This window comes from Marmota monax, unplaced genomic scaffold (assembly GCF_021218885.2).
Source record: "Marmota monax isolate L192 unplaced genomic scaffold, Marmota_monax_Labrador192_F-V1.1 WCK01_AAM20220418_F8-fsc00129, whole genome shotgun sequence".
Classification (NCBI taxonomy): Eukaryota; Metazoa; Chordata; class Mammalia; order Rodentia; family Sciuridae; genus Marmota; species Marmota monax.
This window is the reverse complement of record NW_026693811.1, coordinates 2,377,931-2,390,851: the sequence shown is the minus strand read 5'-3', so window position 1 is coordinate 2,390,851 and position 12,921 is coordinate 2,377,931. Positions and strand designations below refer to the sequence as shown.

General features: G+C 32.6%; 1 protein-coding gene across 8 annotated transcripts in view; it reads right to left on the bottom strand.

Moving 5' to 3' along the window:
• The window catches only part of Tank (TRAF family member associated NFKB activator), a 78,881-nt gene that overhangs the window by 17,997 nt on the left and 47,963 nt on the right, over nt 1–12,921 (bottom strand). For 5 of the 8 annotated variants that reach the window (XM_046462241.2, XM_046462242.2, XM_046462243.2 and 2 more), the window contains exons 3-4: nt 11,341–11,452; nt 10,300–10,433 (exon numbers count right to left, since the gene is read on the bottom strand). In XM_046462241.2, the coding sequence (XP_046318197.1) occupies nt 10,300–10,433; nt 11,341–11,452 (246 nt within the window). The remainder of the gene's footprint in view (nt 1–10,299; nt 10,434–11,340; nt 11,453–12,921) is intronic. The other 3 variants (XM_046462247.2, XM_046462245.2, XM_046462248.2) reach the window with 3 other exon arrangements.

The following is a 12,921-nucleotide window of genomic DNA, read 5'->3' as shown; positions in this document are numbered from 1 at the left end:
CTGATACTTTGAATTTCAGAATCATCTCAGGATTGGTATTTGTTCTCTTGTAAATGGGTCACATTTTCTGGGCTCTTCATATATTGAGTAATTTTGGACCATATCTTAAACATTGTAATTATTATGTTACATGGTGCTGAAAGTGTTGGCATGTTTGTTTTTACAATAAAAAAATTGGTTAGCTGACTCCAAACTCACTTTCATGGAGAGCAGCAGCTCAGACCAGACGGTTAACCTTAACTACAAACTGCTTTCAGTTAGTCCTGTTAGCTTTGGGAGAGCCAGAGATTTGGAATGAGTTTAAAAATAATTTAGGGTTCTCTTTCTCTAGGGTTCCTTCACTTTTTAGTAACCATGGTTATTCTGGTTTCATTCTGCTTCCTGGTTCTTCTAGCAAGAATTACAGTGGGCTTTCTGCTGGAATTTAAGCTACTGCTATGCCTCCACTGCAACTATGGCCACTATCAGGACAAAACTCTGGAAAACTGGAAATTCATTTTTAGCCAATTACTTGATTCACATTTTTTATTCTCCTTCAAAATATGTCAGGTTTGGTTTCCAAAGTCTTCAGGTGGTTGATTTCTTGCATGTTGTTTGATTTATAAATGTTATAATGGAAGTTTAACTATTAAATTGTTTTTTATTCTTCCATTCTTCTGAGATTTCACCATAAAAATCTAATGTTTTTTTTAAAGCTCTCATTCTGCATAATTTGGAATTTGATTTTTAAGTATTTTATATGACCAACCAGCTCCTCCTTGAAACTATTTTTGGTTCCCAGAATTATACGATATTTCTTACGTTTTGATATTTTCATTGGTCCCTCTTGTTCCTAGGTTATAAGGAACAAGTCTCTAAAAGTCTCTGAAAAGTCTGTAAGGTTCAGAACTGGGTACACTGCTCTTTCCCTCTTCTACCTTTCTTTAGTTATATGATCTATTCTCATATCAACTCTACTAAACAGGCCCAATCTCTCTCTTATTAGCCATTCTAAAGTTTAAATCTGTCCAATACATCATGTTCACTTCTTCTGGTGTCTGTTGTAGAAGCGTGTGTGTGTGTGTGACAGAGAGAGAGAGAGAGAGAGAGAGAGAGAGAGAGAGAGAGAGAGAGAGAGAGAGAAAAGGATTGAACCAGGGCCTTGTACATCCTAGGCATGTGTTTTACCACTAAGCTACATGCCTGGCTGAGGAACACCAAGTTTTAAGACACATATAACCACATTACCACCTGTTCCTCAAATCTGGTTTACACTTCCAGTTTCTACTTTTAATGTCAGGCCATTTTTCCTTGCATTAAAACGAAAACAGAAACAAAACGAAACAACAAAAACAATAATGCAGGGCAGGAGAAATCCCAAAAAACAGATTAGGTTCTTGGAAAAGTAAAATTCAAAACAAAACTGAGGGTCTCACCAACTTTATCTTCATTTCAAAAGGAATGGACATTTATTAAACAGTAGAAAGGAGTTTTAGATTCATTTTTATATAAAAGATGTCATTTTATCCTTATAGCAATATAAGAAACAAGAACCAGGGGCAGGAATGAGGATTCTCAGGCTGTAGCACAGATAAAGAGGATGGAGGAGAAAATATTCAATTAGCAGCAATAAGAAGGAAAACAAGGAGATCATCTCCTATGGCCTCTTGTCCATCCAGCAGCAGTAATATTGTCCAGATGCTCTTAATAAGGGATACAGACAAGTCAGTGGCCCCTCTGGTATTATTAGGATGAAATGTAGAGGGAAATGTGTTGTCCTTAATGCTAAATAGTGAAGAGCAATTAGGGGTAGAAGGAACAGTGGACAAATATATCAGATATGGAATTACTTAGATGAAACTGAGTTGGAAGGCAAAAATCATACTGCTATCAATAAACACAGCAGAAGAAAGAAAACAGATACCCATCTCAGATTTATGGTGTTTCCAAAAGGGACTGATCAGAGAAGAAAAAAAAAAATCACAGGTTAATGACATGGAATAGGTGGAAACTATTTTACAACAGTTTTATTATGATTCTAGAATATGGAAGGATGACTAACTGTCAAAGAAAAAATCTTCCAGGGAAAAAGTCAACTTTCATAACGTAACAATTAGGTGGTTTTTTTTTTTTGTTGTTTGTTTTTTGTGGTGCTGGGGATTGAACCCAGGGATTTACGCATGCAAAGCGAGCACTCTTATCAACTGAACTATACTGCCAGCCCAACAATTAGGTTTAAGCAAGGAAGAAAGTTCAGAAAGTGAAACACATTATGTACAACTGAAAAATTAGATGAGTCTTCTTTTCTCCTACTCTCAAATTCTAGTAATGTCTTTGTAGGGATTACAAATCCAGTAAGAGGACATTAAAATACAACACTGGGAAAAGTGTTAGCTTAGAGATCCTGTGATTAAATAAAGACAAGTGGCTCTCTTACTGCTGATTTCAGATTCTACATATAATTCTTATGCTTTAAAACATTACCAGAGAGCACAGAATGCAGCATTTCACAGGTCTATAGTTTTGTAAAACATATTAGGCAATGTACCAGGTGGATACCTGTTTCCTCTTGTTTTTCTTTTTTGGTAGGTGATGCTGAGAGTCAAACCCAGGGCTTTATGCATACTAAGCAGATGCTCTACCACTAAGCTCTATCTCTAGCCTCCACATTGTCTTTTAACAGATTAGAGTCAAAATTCAGAGTTTGTTCTGGATTTAATATAATAGATACAAATAAGTTACTAAGTTAAAGTATCATAATTTAAAGTATAAATGTATAAAACAACAAATTATCCAATAAATGTGAAAAGGACTGATAAGTGAGCATTACAATGTTCTGCATACATAAAGGTCCTGAGAAGATGCTAGGGTATTTTTAGCACATTTTTTTTTCAGTAGGATGTAAGTAATATCTTACTGAGAAAAAGGCAACATGATTTTTCTAAGAGGAAATTATAGTTAAACCAGTGGTTCTCAAAATATAGTCGATGATCCCTGGGGGTCTCAAGATTATTTCAAGGGATCCATGATGGGAAAAGGATATCTGAGATGGGTTTAGTGTTTCTGCACATTTTTGCTTCACATATTAATAATATAAGGTTATGACTAATCTTTACCTGTACATTTCTCAGGGTTGTGCTTGCAGAGAGCAAACTTGAAAGATGAAATAATATCACCCTTGGACAAAGAATAAGCTTGTTTAGTGCTAGCTATAACATAAAGGGTTCCTCTACTACATTGTAACCTACTGCATCTGCATGCATCTCTCTGGGTCCATATGTGTTATCCCAAGGTGTGAGCAATGCAAATATGATGTTCTTTTGCTTGTTGTGCTGTAACTAATAAAGTCCTTTTTCTCTGATCCAGTCTGTTTTCATTCAGGATCCAGAAAAGAATAACCGATAACTTACTAGTTTTTAAGTAGGGTGAAATGAGGTTAACTACTTTCTTAATACTATTAAAATGCAATTTGCATTTGTTTTTACTAAATTGGTGTTTACAATTCATTTACATGGCAAAAGCAATGGTGTATAAAACTGTTGATGCCAGAGTGCTACCAAGGCCATGGTACCCAACTGTATTCACTGTGTTCTTTAATGCCACAAACTCAGTAAAAAAGAATAAAAAATCAGAAAAGGCTGGTTTCACCTAAGACTGTTCTTAATAATGCAGTAAAAATTACTTCTATTGAATTTTTGATCTCAAGTTAGCAAAACTTTTAAATATTTGGTGTGAGGAAATAGGAAGGATGCACAAAAAAATGCTGCTGCATACTGAAGTACAATGGTTGTCTTGGGGAAGAGAACTTGTGCAACTCTTTGAGTTGCAAGCTGAACTAGTCACTTTTTTAATAGAATGCCATTTTCACTTGAAAGAATGACTGACATGCAGACTATGGTTATTCAGACATTTTCCGAAAAGAAAATGAAGTTAGCCTGTCACTTTAAGGAAAACAAGTGACAAGATTTGCTGCCAATGATAAAATTTGAGCTTTCAAGTGAAAATTAAAATTTTGGAAAACTTATACCTGTCACAGTAGGCTTGACAGCTGCCCAATACTTGAAGACTTTTCGGATGAGATCATTGATGATGTTACATGTGATTTTTAAATATTATACAATGAACTAAGTCAACATTTGGGAGATCTGTAATCTGTACAACTCACTAAACCAGTATGTCCCAAATGACCAGTTTATAATGTTGTAAAAGAAATTCAAAGTATAAGGAAGATCAATGGTTTTTAATGTAGCATTCATCGACATGGTTTTAGATACCAGGCTGCAGTTAACGTTTAAGAAACTACTACTGTGGCTGAGGCTGTAGCTCAGTGGCAGAGTACTTGCCTGCCACGTGTGAGGCAGTGGGTTTGATACTTAGCACCACATAAAAAAGAAACAAATAAAATAAAGGCATGCTGTCCATCAACAACTACAAAAAATAAAAAAGAAAAAAAGAAACTACTTCTTATCAAGTTTTGGTGTAGTATCAAAGGAAAATATCCATAATTGCTAAAAAAGCTTCCCCTTTCCAAAAACATCATTTATGTGAGGCTGCATTTTTGTCGTGTAATTCAATATCAACAAAAAATCACAACAGACTACATGCAGAAGCATTTCATAGCACTGGAAAAATAAATATATTCACAACCAATTTTGAGAACTTTTAGGATGACACATTATGACACAACAAGAGAAAACAGGTTGGGGAAGCTTTCCTTACCTACTGAGTTTGAGAGAACAGCTTTTCATCCCTTGGAGAGAAATCAGAGCTGGATAGAATATACCAACTTTTTTTGGTAGACTTTGAAAAAGTTAAAAAAAAAAAGAAGAAGAAGAAGAAAAAAGAAGGGAATTGTGAGAAAGGGTTTAACAGGAGGAAATAAGGGGAAAATAACCAGTCACATCAGACACATTTAAATTTGCTTATAAGGTAGGGAAAAGAATTAAAAAAGTGACTTGATACTTCTCATTTTCTTCTCTTCCCCAGAATTACTTCCAGTATTATAATAAAGCAAAAATCCTAAAATTATGTACTGTATTAAAAAACAGAGACCTAAAGAAGGAAAGGGTTAAAATGAATGAATAATACAATATAAAAACAAAAATTTCTCCAAGAGAAATTGCAATGTAAATATTAAAATGCTTTGGTATCAATATTTGTTTTTCACCTTTAGTATGTCACTTTAGCAAAAACTTTACAGACTTTACCCAAGTCAGTGGTAAAACACTTGCCTAGCTAGGCAAGATCTTGGGTTCAATCTCCAGCACTGCCAAAAAAGAAAAGAAAAAAAAAAAGCAAAACAACCCAACCTCTGATCTTTAGTAAGTGAGCAACTGGATGAAGATAATTTTTCTCTTCTAATTATATTCTACCAGAGAGTCTAAAAAAAACACAAAAAATAACACTAGTCTCCAAAGAGATGAATAATATACACATATAAGTGTTATATATAAAAAGGGTAAATTTGATCCAGTTTCTAGAAACAAAACTAGGGAAAATGGGACATTTGCTTTGACTGAGAAGCCAAGGATCCTGAGGTATAACTTACAAAAACACATTTTTCTCTAGTTCTCTATAAACCCCAGTTTAGGATAATGTATGAGATAGCTATTTCTGTCTAATACATAATGAAAAGGAAAAAATTGAGCATTAAAGAAATGTAGGGACTTAAAAAAAAAGTTGAGTAATGAACCTAAGCTGTCAAATTATTTCAAGTTCCTCCTTTAGAAAAGGTACATACAATACTATGTGTTAAGATGATATAAATCAGATTTAACTTTCTTATTTAATTTTAAACTTTTGTTCAAATTCGAAAAACATATTTATCATATACTTGTATACTATATTCTATTTTAAAGCTTTTACAATGTATATAAAACCTGGTATCTGGACAATATGCACCAACTTAAACAAATAGTTTAAGAGTCTTGCAACAGAAAAAAATGTCTAGTGTTGAGTTGTGCTGAGAGAAGCAATGGGGGCCCAAAACTCAGATGGATATCCCTAAGTGGGAGTTGTCCCAGGAGTCCAGAGGATATGAAATATGAGCAACACAAGGATGAGGATACCATCTGAGACTCAAATCTGTGAAACTAGAATTTTATAAAACACAAAAGGCTAGGAAGCAGAAAAGTATTCAAGGTCACATTGCTTAATAAAATCAGCATATGTAACTGGAGGAACATACTAGGTAAATGCCTAGGAATCCATGATTATGTTGCTTAAAAATGGTTATGTATGTGTAAATGAAACTTATTAAAAACCTTCAGTTTTAACTTTTTTTTTTTAAATGTTATTAGTTGTTGATGGACATCTACTTATTTATTTATTTATATGTGGTGCTGAGTGCCTCACATATGCTAGGCAAACATTCTACCACTGAGCTTGGTTTATACAATGTTATCCAAAGTGATCTGGAATAATTCTGGTTCTTATGTAGAGATTATCCCTTTTCTATAAAAATCTTATAGAAAATTTGAGCTTATGTATATATCCTTGCACACTAACCAAGTTAGTTAAAGGAGAACTTTTCTTCTTTTCCCTAAACTAAGATTCAAGTCTCTACTGAAGCCTACTGTCAATTCATTGGGATAAGAGTTATTTTCCCTACATGAACTCAATTTTGAGCCACTGCTTAAGTTCACTAGGAATTTTAATTTTTAAATTAATGTCCTCCATCTGTTTTATCAGTGCCATAAAATTAGAATTTTATTTTCATTAGCCTTAATTACATGATAGAATTAAGTTATAGCATTAAATTATATAAGGCTAAATTTCCTATCATATTGTTTTATAATGCTTCCTAATTACTTTGGGTCTCTAAATCTTCAATTTGCATGTTGTTACTCTTTTTTTTTTCTTTTAATATTGCTGACAATGACTAGCAAGGCTGGGACAATGGAAGTTCAATAAATACTTCTTCTCCAAGTGACTGACAGGTGAATTTTTAGACATGAGCTTTCTCAAACATGTCAGAGTGTCTATATTTACTTGCAATTGCCAGGTACAGCACATCAGATTTCCTTAATGTTAATATTGAACAGCTCCCTAACGACCTCATTTTTTTTTTTAACTAAACCTACAAAATTCTGTTTCTCAAAGCTACCTAATTCACTGATCTAATCACAATGTAGCTATATCAGAATTTGCAAACCATTTATTTAACTGGCATCTTTTAGTAAAAACTGTACTCATCCTATTTTCTTAACATATTTTTTAGTTGTTGATGGACCTTTATTTTCTTTATTTTATATGCAGTGCTGAGAATTGAACCCAGTGCTTCACACATGCTAGGCTAGTGCTCTACCACTGAGCCACAACCCTAGCCCATGTATTCATTCTATTTTTAAGCTTTTGAGAAACTCAGATGAAAAACCAAATACATATATAAAGAATAAATTAGAAATATATATATATATATATACACACACATTTCTTATACACACACATATATGCATTTATAATCAGAAATGAAGCACAAAATCAGCTATTTGGAACTAGAACACATAATCTCTTTAAATAGTTAAACATTTGAATAATACTATGTTTACTTCATGTTTTGGATTCTAGAATCTGGAATACTTTTATAACATTCAGTAATGTCAGTTTTGCTTATGAAATCAAGACTTTGGGGCTGGGACTGTGGCTCAGTGGTAGAGTTCTCACCAAGCATGTGTGAGTCACTGGGTTCGAGCCTCAGCACCACATAAAGATAAACAAATAAAGGTATTGTCCATCTACAACTAAAAAATAAAGATAATAGTAAAAAAAAAAAAAAGACTTTATGGAAGAGATGGGGACAGCATTTCTTTGTTCTCCAGTGGTTGGTAGTGTCAGGTATATAACCAGAATTCAGAATTTCTGAATGAAGAAAAACAGTTTACCAATATCACCAAATTCTTTTGTGTTCTTATTATTGCTCCCTAAATATTTTCTTGCATCAAAACACTGTAGAATTCTGTATAATTTCCTAAAAAACATCAGATAGAAAGATGAGTGCAAAAGATTTCTGTCAAACCCTTGGACACCTAAGATAGTATTTAGTTCATCAACTGAAATACCTACCAGGAGCAAACATAAAAATCTAATTTCTGAGATCATAAAAATGATGTAGTATATTAAAAAATAAACTAAAAATAATAATCTATATTTAAAGAACAAATTTATTAAAATAATTAACTGCTATCATGTAAACAGGTTACTATTTTTGACAATAGTGTCCTGCAAACAAAACATAAATAATGCTTGTCAAGAAGAAGTGTGAGCTGGGTGCAGAGAATTACATGCCTGTAATCCTAGCAACTCGAGAGGCTGAGGCAGATTGCGAGTTCAAAGCCAGGCTTAGCAAAAGCCATTCAGTGAGACTCTGTCTAAGAATAAAATACAAAATAGGGCTGGGGATGTGGCTCAGTGGTCGAATGCCCCTGAGTTCAATCCCTGCTATCTGCTCCCCCAAAGAAGAATAAGTGTATGCATTTTATTTCTTATCTGCAAATATTTTCAATTTTTGTTTTGTTTTTTGCTTTGATTGAACCCAGGGATACTTTACCACTGAGTTACATTCCCACCCATTTTTAGAATCAGTAACAACATGAAACAGTTTCTTGGTTCTTTTAGCACTGCTCAGCTATTCTCCTTTGGAAAGTTTATATTCATAATGGAATTTTAAAAATTGTTCTTAAGATGATAGGCTATGATACTTGTTTCCTTTCAAATGAATGATAGAATTTTTTTAAAAATATTTTTTTAGCTGTGGATAGATACAATATCTTTTATTTATTTTTTTATATGGTGCTAAGGATCAAACCCAGGGCCCCATGCATGCAAAGCAAGCGCTCTACCACTGAGCTACAACCCCAGTCCCAAATGATAGAATTTTATTTATTTTTATTTTTTGGTAATATTGGGGACTGAACTCAGGGTCTCACACATGATAGGCGGGTGCTCTGCTAGTGAGCTACATCTCCAGCCTTCATGACAGAATTCAGAAAGCTGAATTCACTTTATGTGTATTTTTTTTCTTGCTGGGGATGAATCCACGGTCTAGCATGCACTTTACCACTTAAATCTCAGTTCCTGAATTTACTACAAAATTCTGCCAAATGCCTTTACCTCTCATTAACGTTTATCAGATGGTGAGTTAAATAGCAGCCCTCTCCCCTACCTTCCCACTTAATCTTTGGCACCCTCTTCTATGTAACTGACAATCTATAATGCCTATAATGCTTTTAAAATATATTTATAAAACATTAATACTCTTCTCACCCTGGAGCATTTAGTAACTCACTTCTAATAAACAGAATAAAGAAGTGAAAGATACTATAGAGAATTTCTCATTCTAAAATTTTTATTTATTGAAAATGATGTCAAAATTGGATTTCTCAGATTTGATGTTAAATAATAACTAAGATAGTCTTAGTTGTGGAATCAGTAACTGAAAAGCCCTGACAAATAAATAAAATCTCTTGCTTTATTTAGAAGGAAAGATATAAACATAAGTTTATTTTAATTTTCTTTGTAATGTTTTGAACAACCAACAATAAAAAATTAAAAAAAAACAAAAAACCCAGACATGTTAGAAAGGAAAAGAAGAGGAAAAATAATCTATATCTCTTTAATTCTTGTGTACTATATTTGCATGCCAGTCTGATAGATTTCTGTGTTTGTGTGAGATGCATAAACTATAATAAAATTGCAAAAGTACTTAAAAAAAAAAAAAGATACACTTTTCTGCTCTTAATGGATGTTTAGCTTGTTTCTAACCAACTGTATGTAGCAAGATAATCTTTGCATATATGTTCATGCAGATATAAGTATTTCTGTATTGCTTCAATGACAAAAACTTATGCTTACGCTTGTTAGGTGAAGTGTTTTGTTTTGTTTCTTAAACTGAGCACTGAAATTAAAGAAAAAGTAGAAAGTAATTTTCAAACCTAGTATCATCTGTATCTTACTATCTACCTTATTTTAAACTTTTAGAACTTTGTTAAATGCCTGTGAAAAGAAAAATAAAATATTAGAAAATATGAAATGTAAGCCTTTAATCTACTTGAAAATAGTGCTTCTATTTAGGAACATGTCTGTCATATGTTTGTATATATTGAACTTCTGTTGAAATTCCAATGGTGGATCACCTCAGGAAAATAAAATGAGGAAGATATATTGTATATCAGCATTTAAAGGCTGCTTTTTTATAGAAGCAATGTTAGGGTTGAAAAGAATCTTGTCTACTTTTTACCTACATCCTGCCCACCCAAACCCTAATAATATACTGACTAAATAATTTGGGAAGTCTGTGGAACCTAATTTCTCATTTCTCACCTTTGACTGCTTTTCTCTTGGTATTCCAGATTTCACTTTATCAAGTGGCTGATCAAAGGTCAAATTATTCTTTCTTGTTTCGCCATCTTCAAGCAGGGGAACATAGTCATAACTGTTATCTGCAAGATAAAAACCTTTTGAACATCAGTAGAAAACTCTTATTTTTGATATCACTTGAAAAAGTAAAAATACCCCCCCAAATTTTTAAAAGAATAGATTTTAAGCTTTAAGTTTTGAAAATTATTTAGATAACAGTTACCTTGAAAAGTTGCCCATTTAGTTTTTTTCTTTCCTACTAAACACAAAAAACCCTTACTTTTCCAAGGTCAGCAGTAAAACATGTTAGAATTCAGAAAGCTAGAAATATGCTTTCTGTATTATTCTCTCTTTTTTTTTAATATTTATTTTTTAGTTTTCAGCAGACACAACATCTTTGTTTGTATGTGGTGCTGAGGACCGAACCCTGGGCCACACGCATGCCAGGCGAGCCCGCTACCGCTTGAGCCATATCCCCAGCCCCTCTGTATTATTCTCTTACCAACAAAGATCATACTTTCTTGTTTAAGAAAATTTATCATATTTTATATAATTTGTCATATTGTTGTAATTTATCATATTTTCTTGTTTAAGACAATTATTTATATAACTACTTCACGCTTATTGCAGGCAAATTAGAAAATGTGGGCATGTCATAAAGAATAAAAAATAAAAGTTACCCACAAGTTTTATCACCTGTGGATTATTTTCTTATGAGATATCCTTAGGATCTTTGAACTAAATTTTAGTTCAAAAGGCATAGATATTTAAAAACACTTCTGCTATTACTGGCAGAATATCTTCACAGAAGTTTTATCAACCTAGTCTTATCATACAGTATAATGTGAGAATCCATTTCCTCAAATTCTGCAAGTGTTCATTTAAATAATCATAATGTATAGCTGTGCTACACTTATTATATCACAATTACTGAGAGACAATGGAAAAGTAAAATTCAACTTTCACCTTTCTTTTCTCTAAGAGGTTCAAAAACTACAAACATACCTCGACTGGAATTCACAAGAAGTAACTGTGATTTTAGCTTGTCAATAATAGTTTGTTGAAGTGACAGCTGTTCCTGTTGCTCACGTATTCGCTGCTCATAGTTCTCAGTCTGCTGACATGAAAACCAGTTAGCCTGATACTTACTGACAGACATGAACATATATTTACTGTCTACTAGGAGTTGCCCATATTGCATTTCTCAGGTACTAAGAAAATTTAATTACAATTGGCTCCAGGAATGTATTTGTAATTGTTACAAACATCAGTGATTTAAGATACTTAAAACACATAAAATTTTAAAAAATCATCTTATTTGAAGAGATTTCAGTCAAGATTTGACGTTACAGTCTTTTGGTATTTCAGTTACAATAAAAACTCTAATAGTAATTTGAATTTAATCCTTTAAAAAGCATGGATGATAAGACAGATGTTATATTAAAGTGATTCTTTAAAAATACACACTAACTTACAAAGATTAAAATGTCAGGTCTTTCAAATAAATACTTCTGAATTTGTTTTTAGAATATAAAAACACAAAAGAAGTGCTATATAAGTATACTGGTCAGAAACTTCTTTTCTAAGTTGTAGTAATTCAACAACATGGCTAATGATTACTGTATATTTTAAGTACCATAATTTCCCTTATCTTTTTTTTTAACATTTCTTTGGTTGTTGATATACACAATACCTTTGTTTTATTTTTATTTATTTTTTATGTGGTGCTGAGGATCAAACTCAGTGCCTTATACGTGCCAGGCAAGCACTCAACCACTGAGCCACAACCCCAGCCCCTCCCTTATCTTTTAATCTATCCATTTCACTATTTTATTGCAATAGCTATGAAAATTAAGCAATAAAAAAGACACAAGTGTATATTAAGAAAACATATGTTGTAAACCTTCAAGAAAATTTGAAAATGTTGCATTACAATTACCAAATTAGTAGTTGTAAAAATACATTAGCAAAACATGATAGAGGATCCTTACCAATTTCTATTATTGGAGAAACAAATAAATGATTAAATTGCAAATTCCTTGAAATATGAAAGGGGTCCTAATAAACTTAAAGCATCCTTCAGTATATACTAAATATTTGTGTTTTTTTAAAATTTTAACTTGTTTTAATTAGTTATACATGACAGTAGAATGCATTTATGCACTTTGATATACTAGATGGAATATAATTCCTCATTTTTCTGAGTGTACATGTTGCAGAATCATATTGATCATGTAGTCACATATATTCATAAAGTAATAATGTCTGTTCATTCTACTATCCTTCCTATCCCCACATCTTCTCCTATACTAAATACTTGATTTTAAAATGACTCAATCAAAATTCACAACTAGTGAAGCTCTATTATTTTCTTTTTTTTAATATTTATTTTTTAGTTTTAGGTGGACACAATATCTTTATTTTACATTTATGTGGCGCTGAGGATCGAACCCAGTTACTTGTGCATGCTAGGTAAGCATTCTACCACTGAGCCACAAACCCAGCCCCATGAAATTCTATTATTTTCAGAGACCAATAAATCTGAAGTATAAATTATATGGCTGTTCCTAGATTCTCAAATACAGA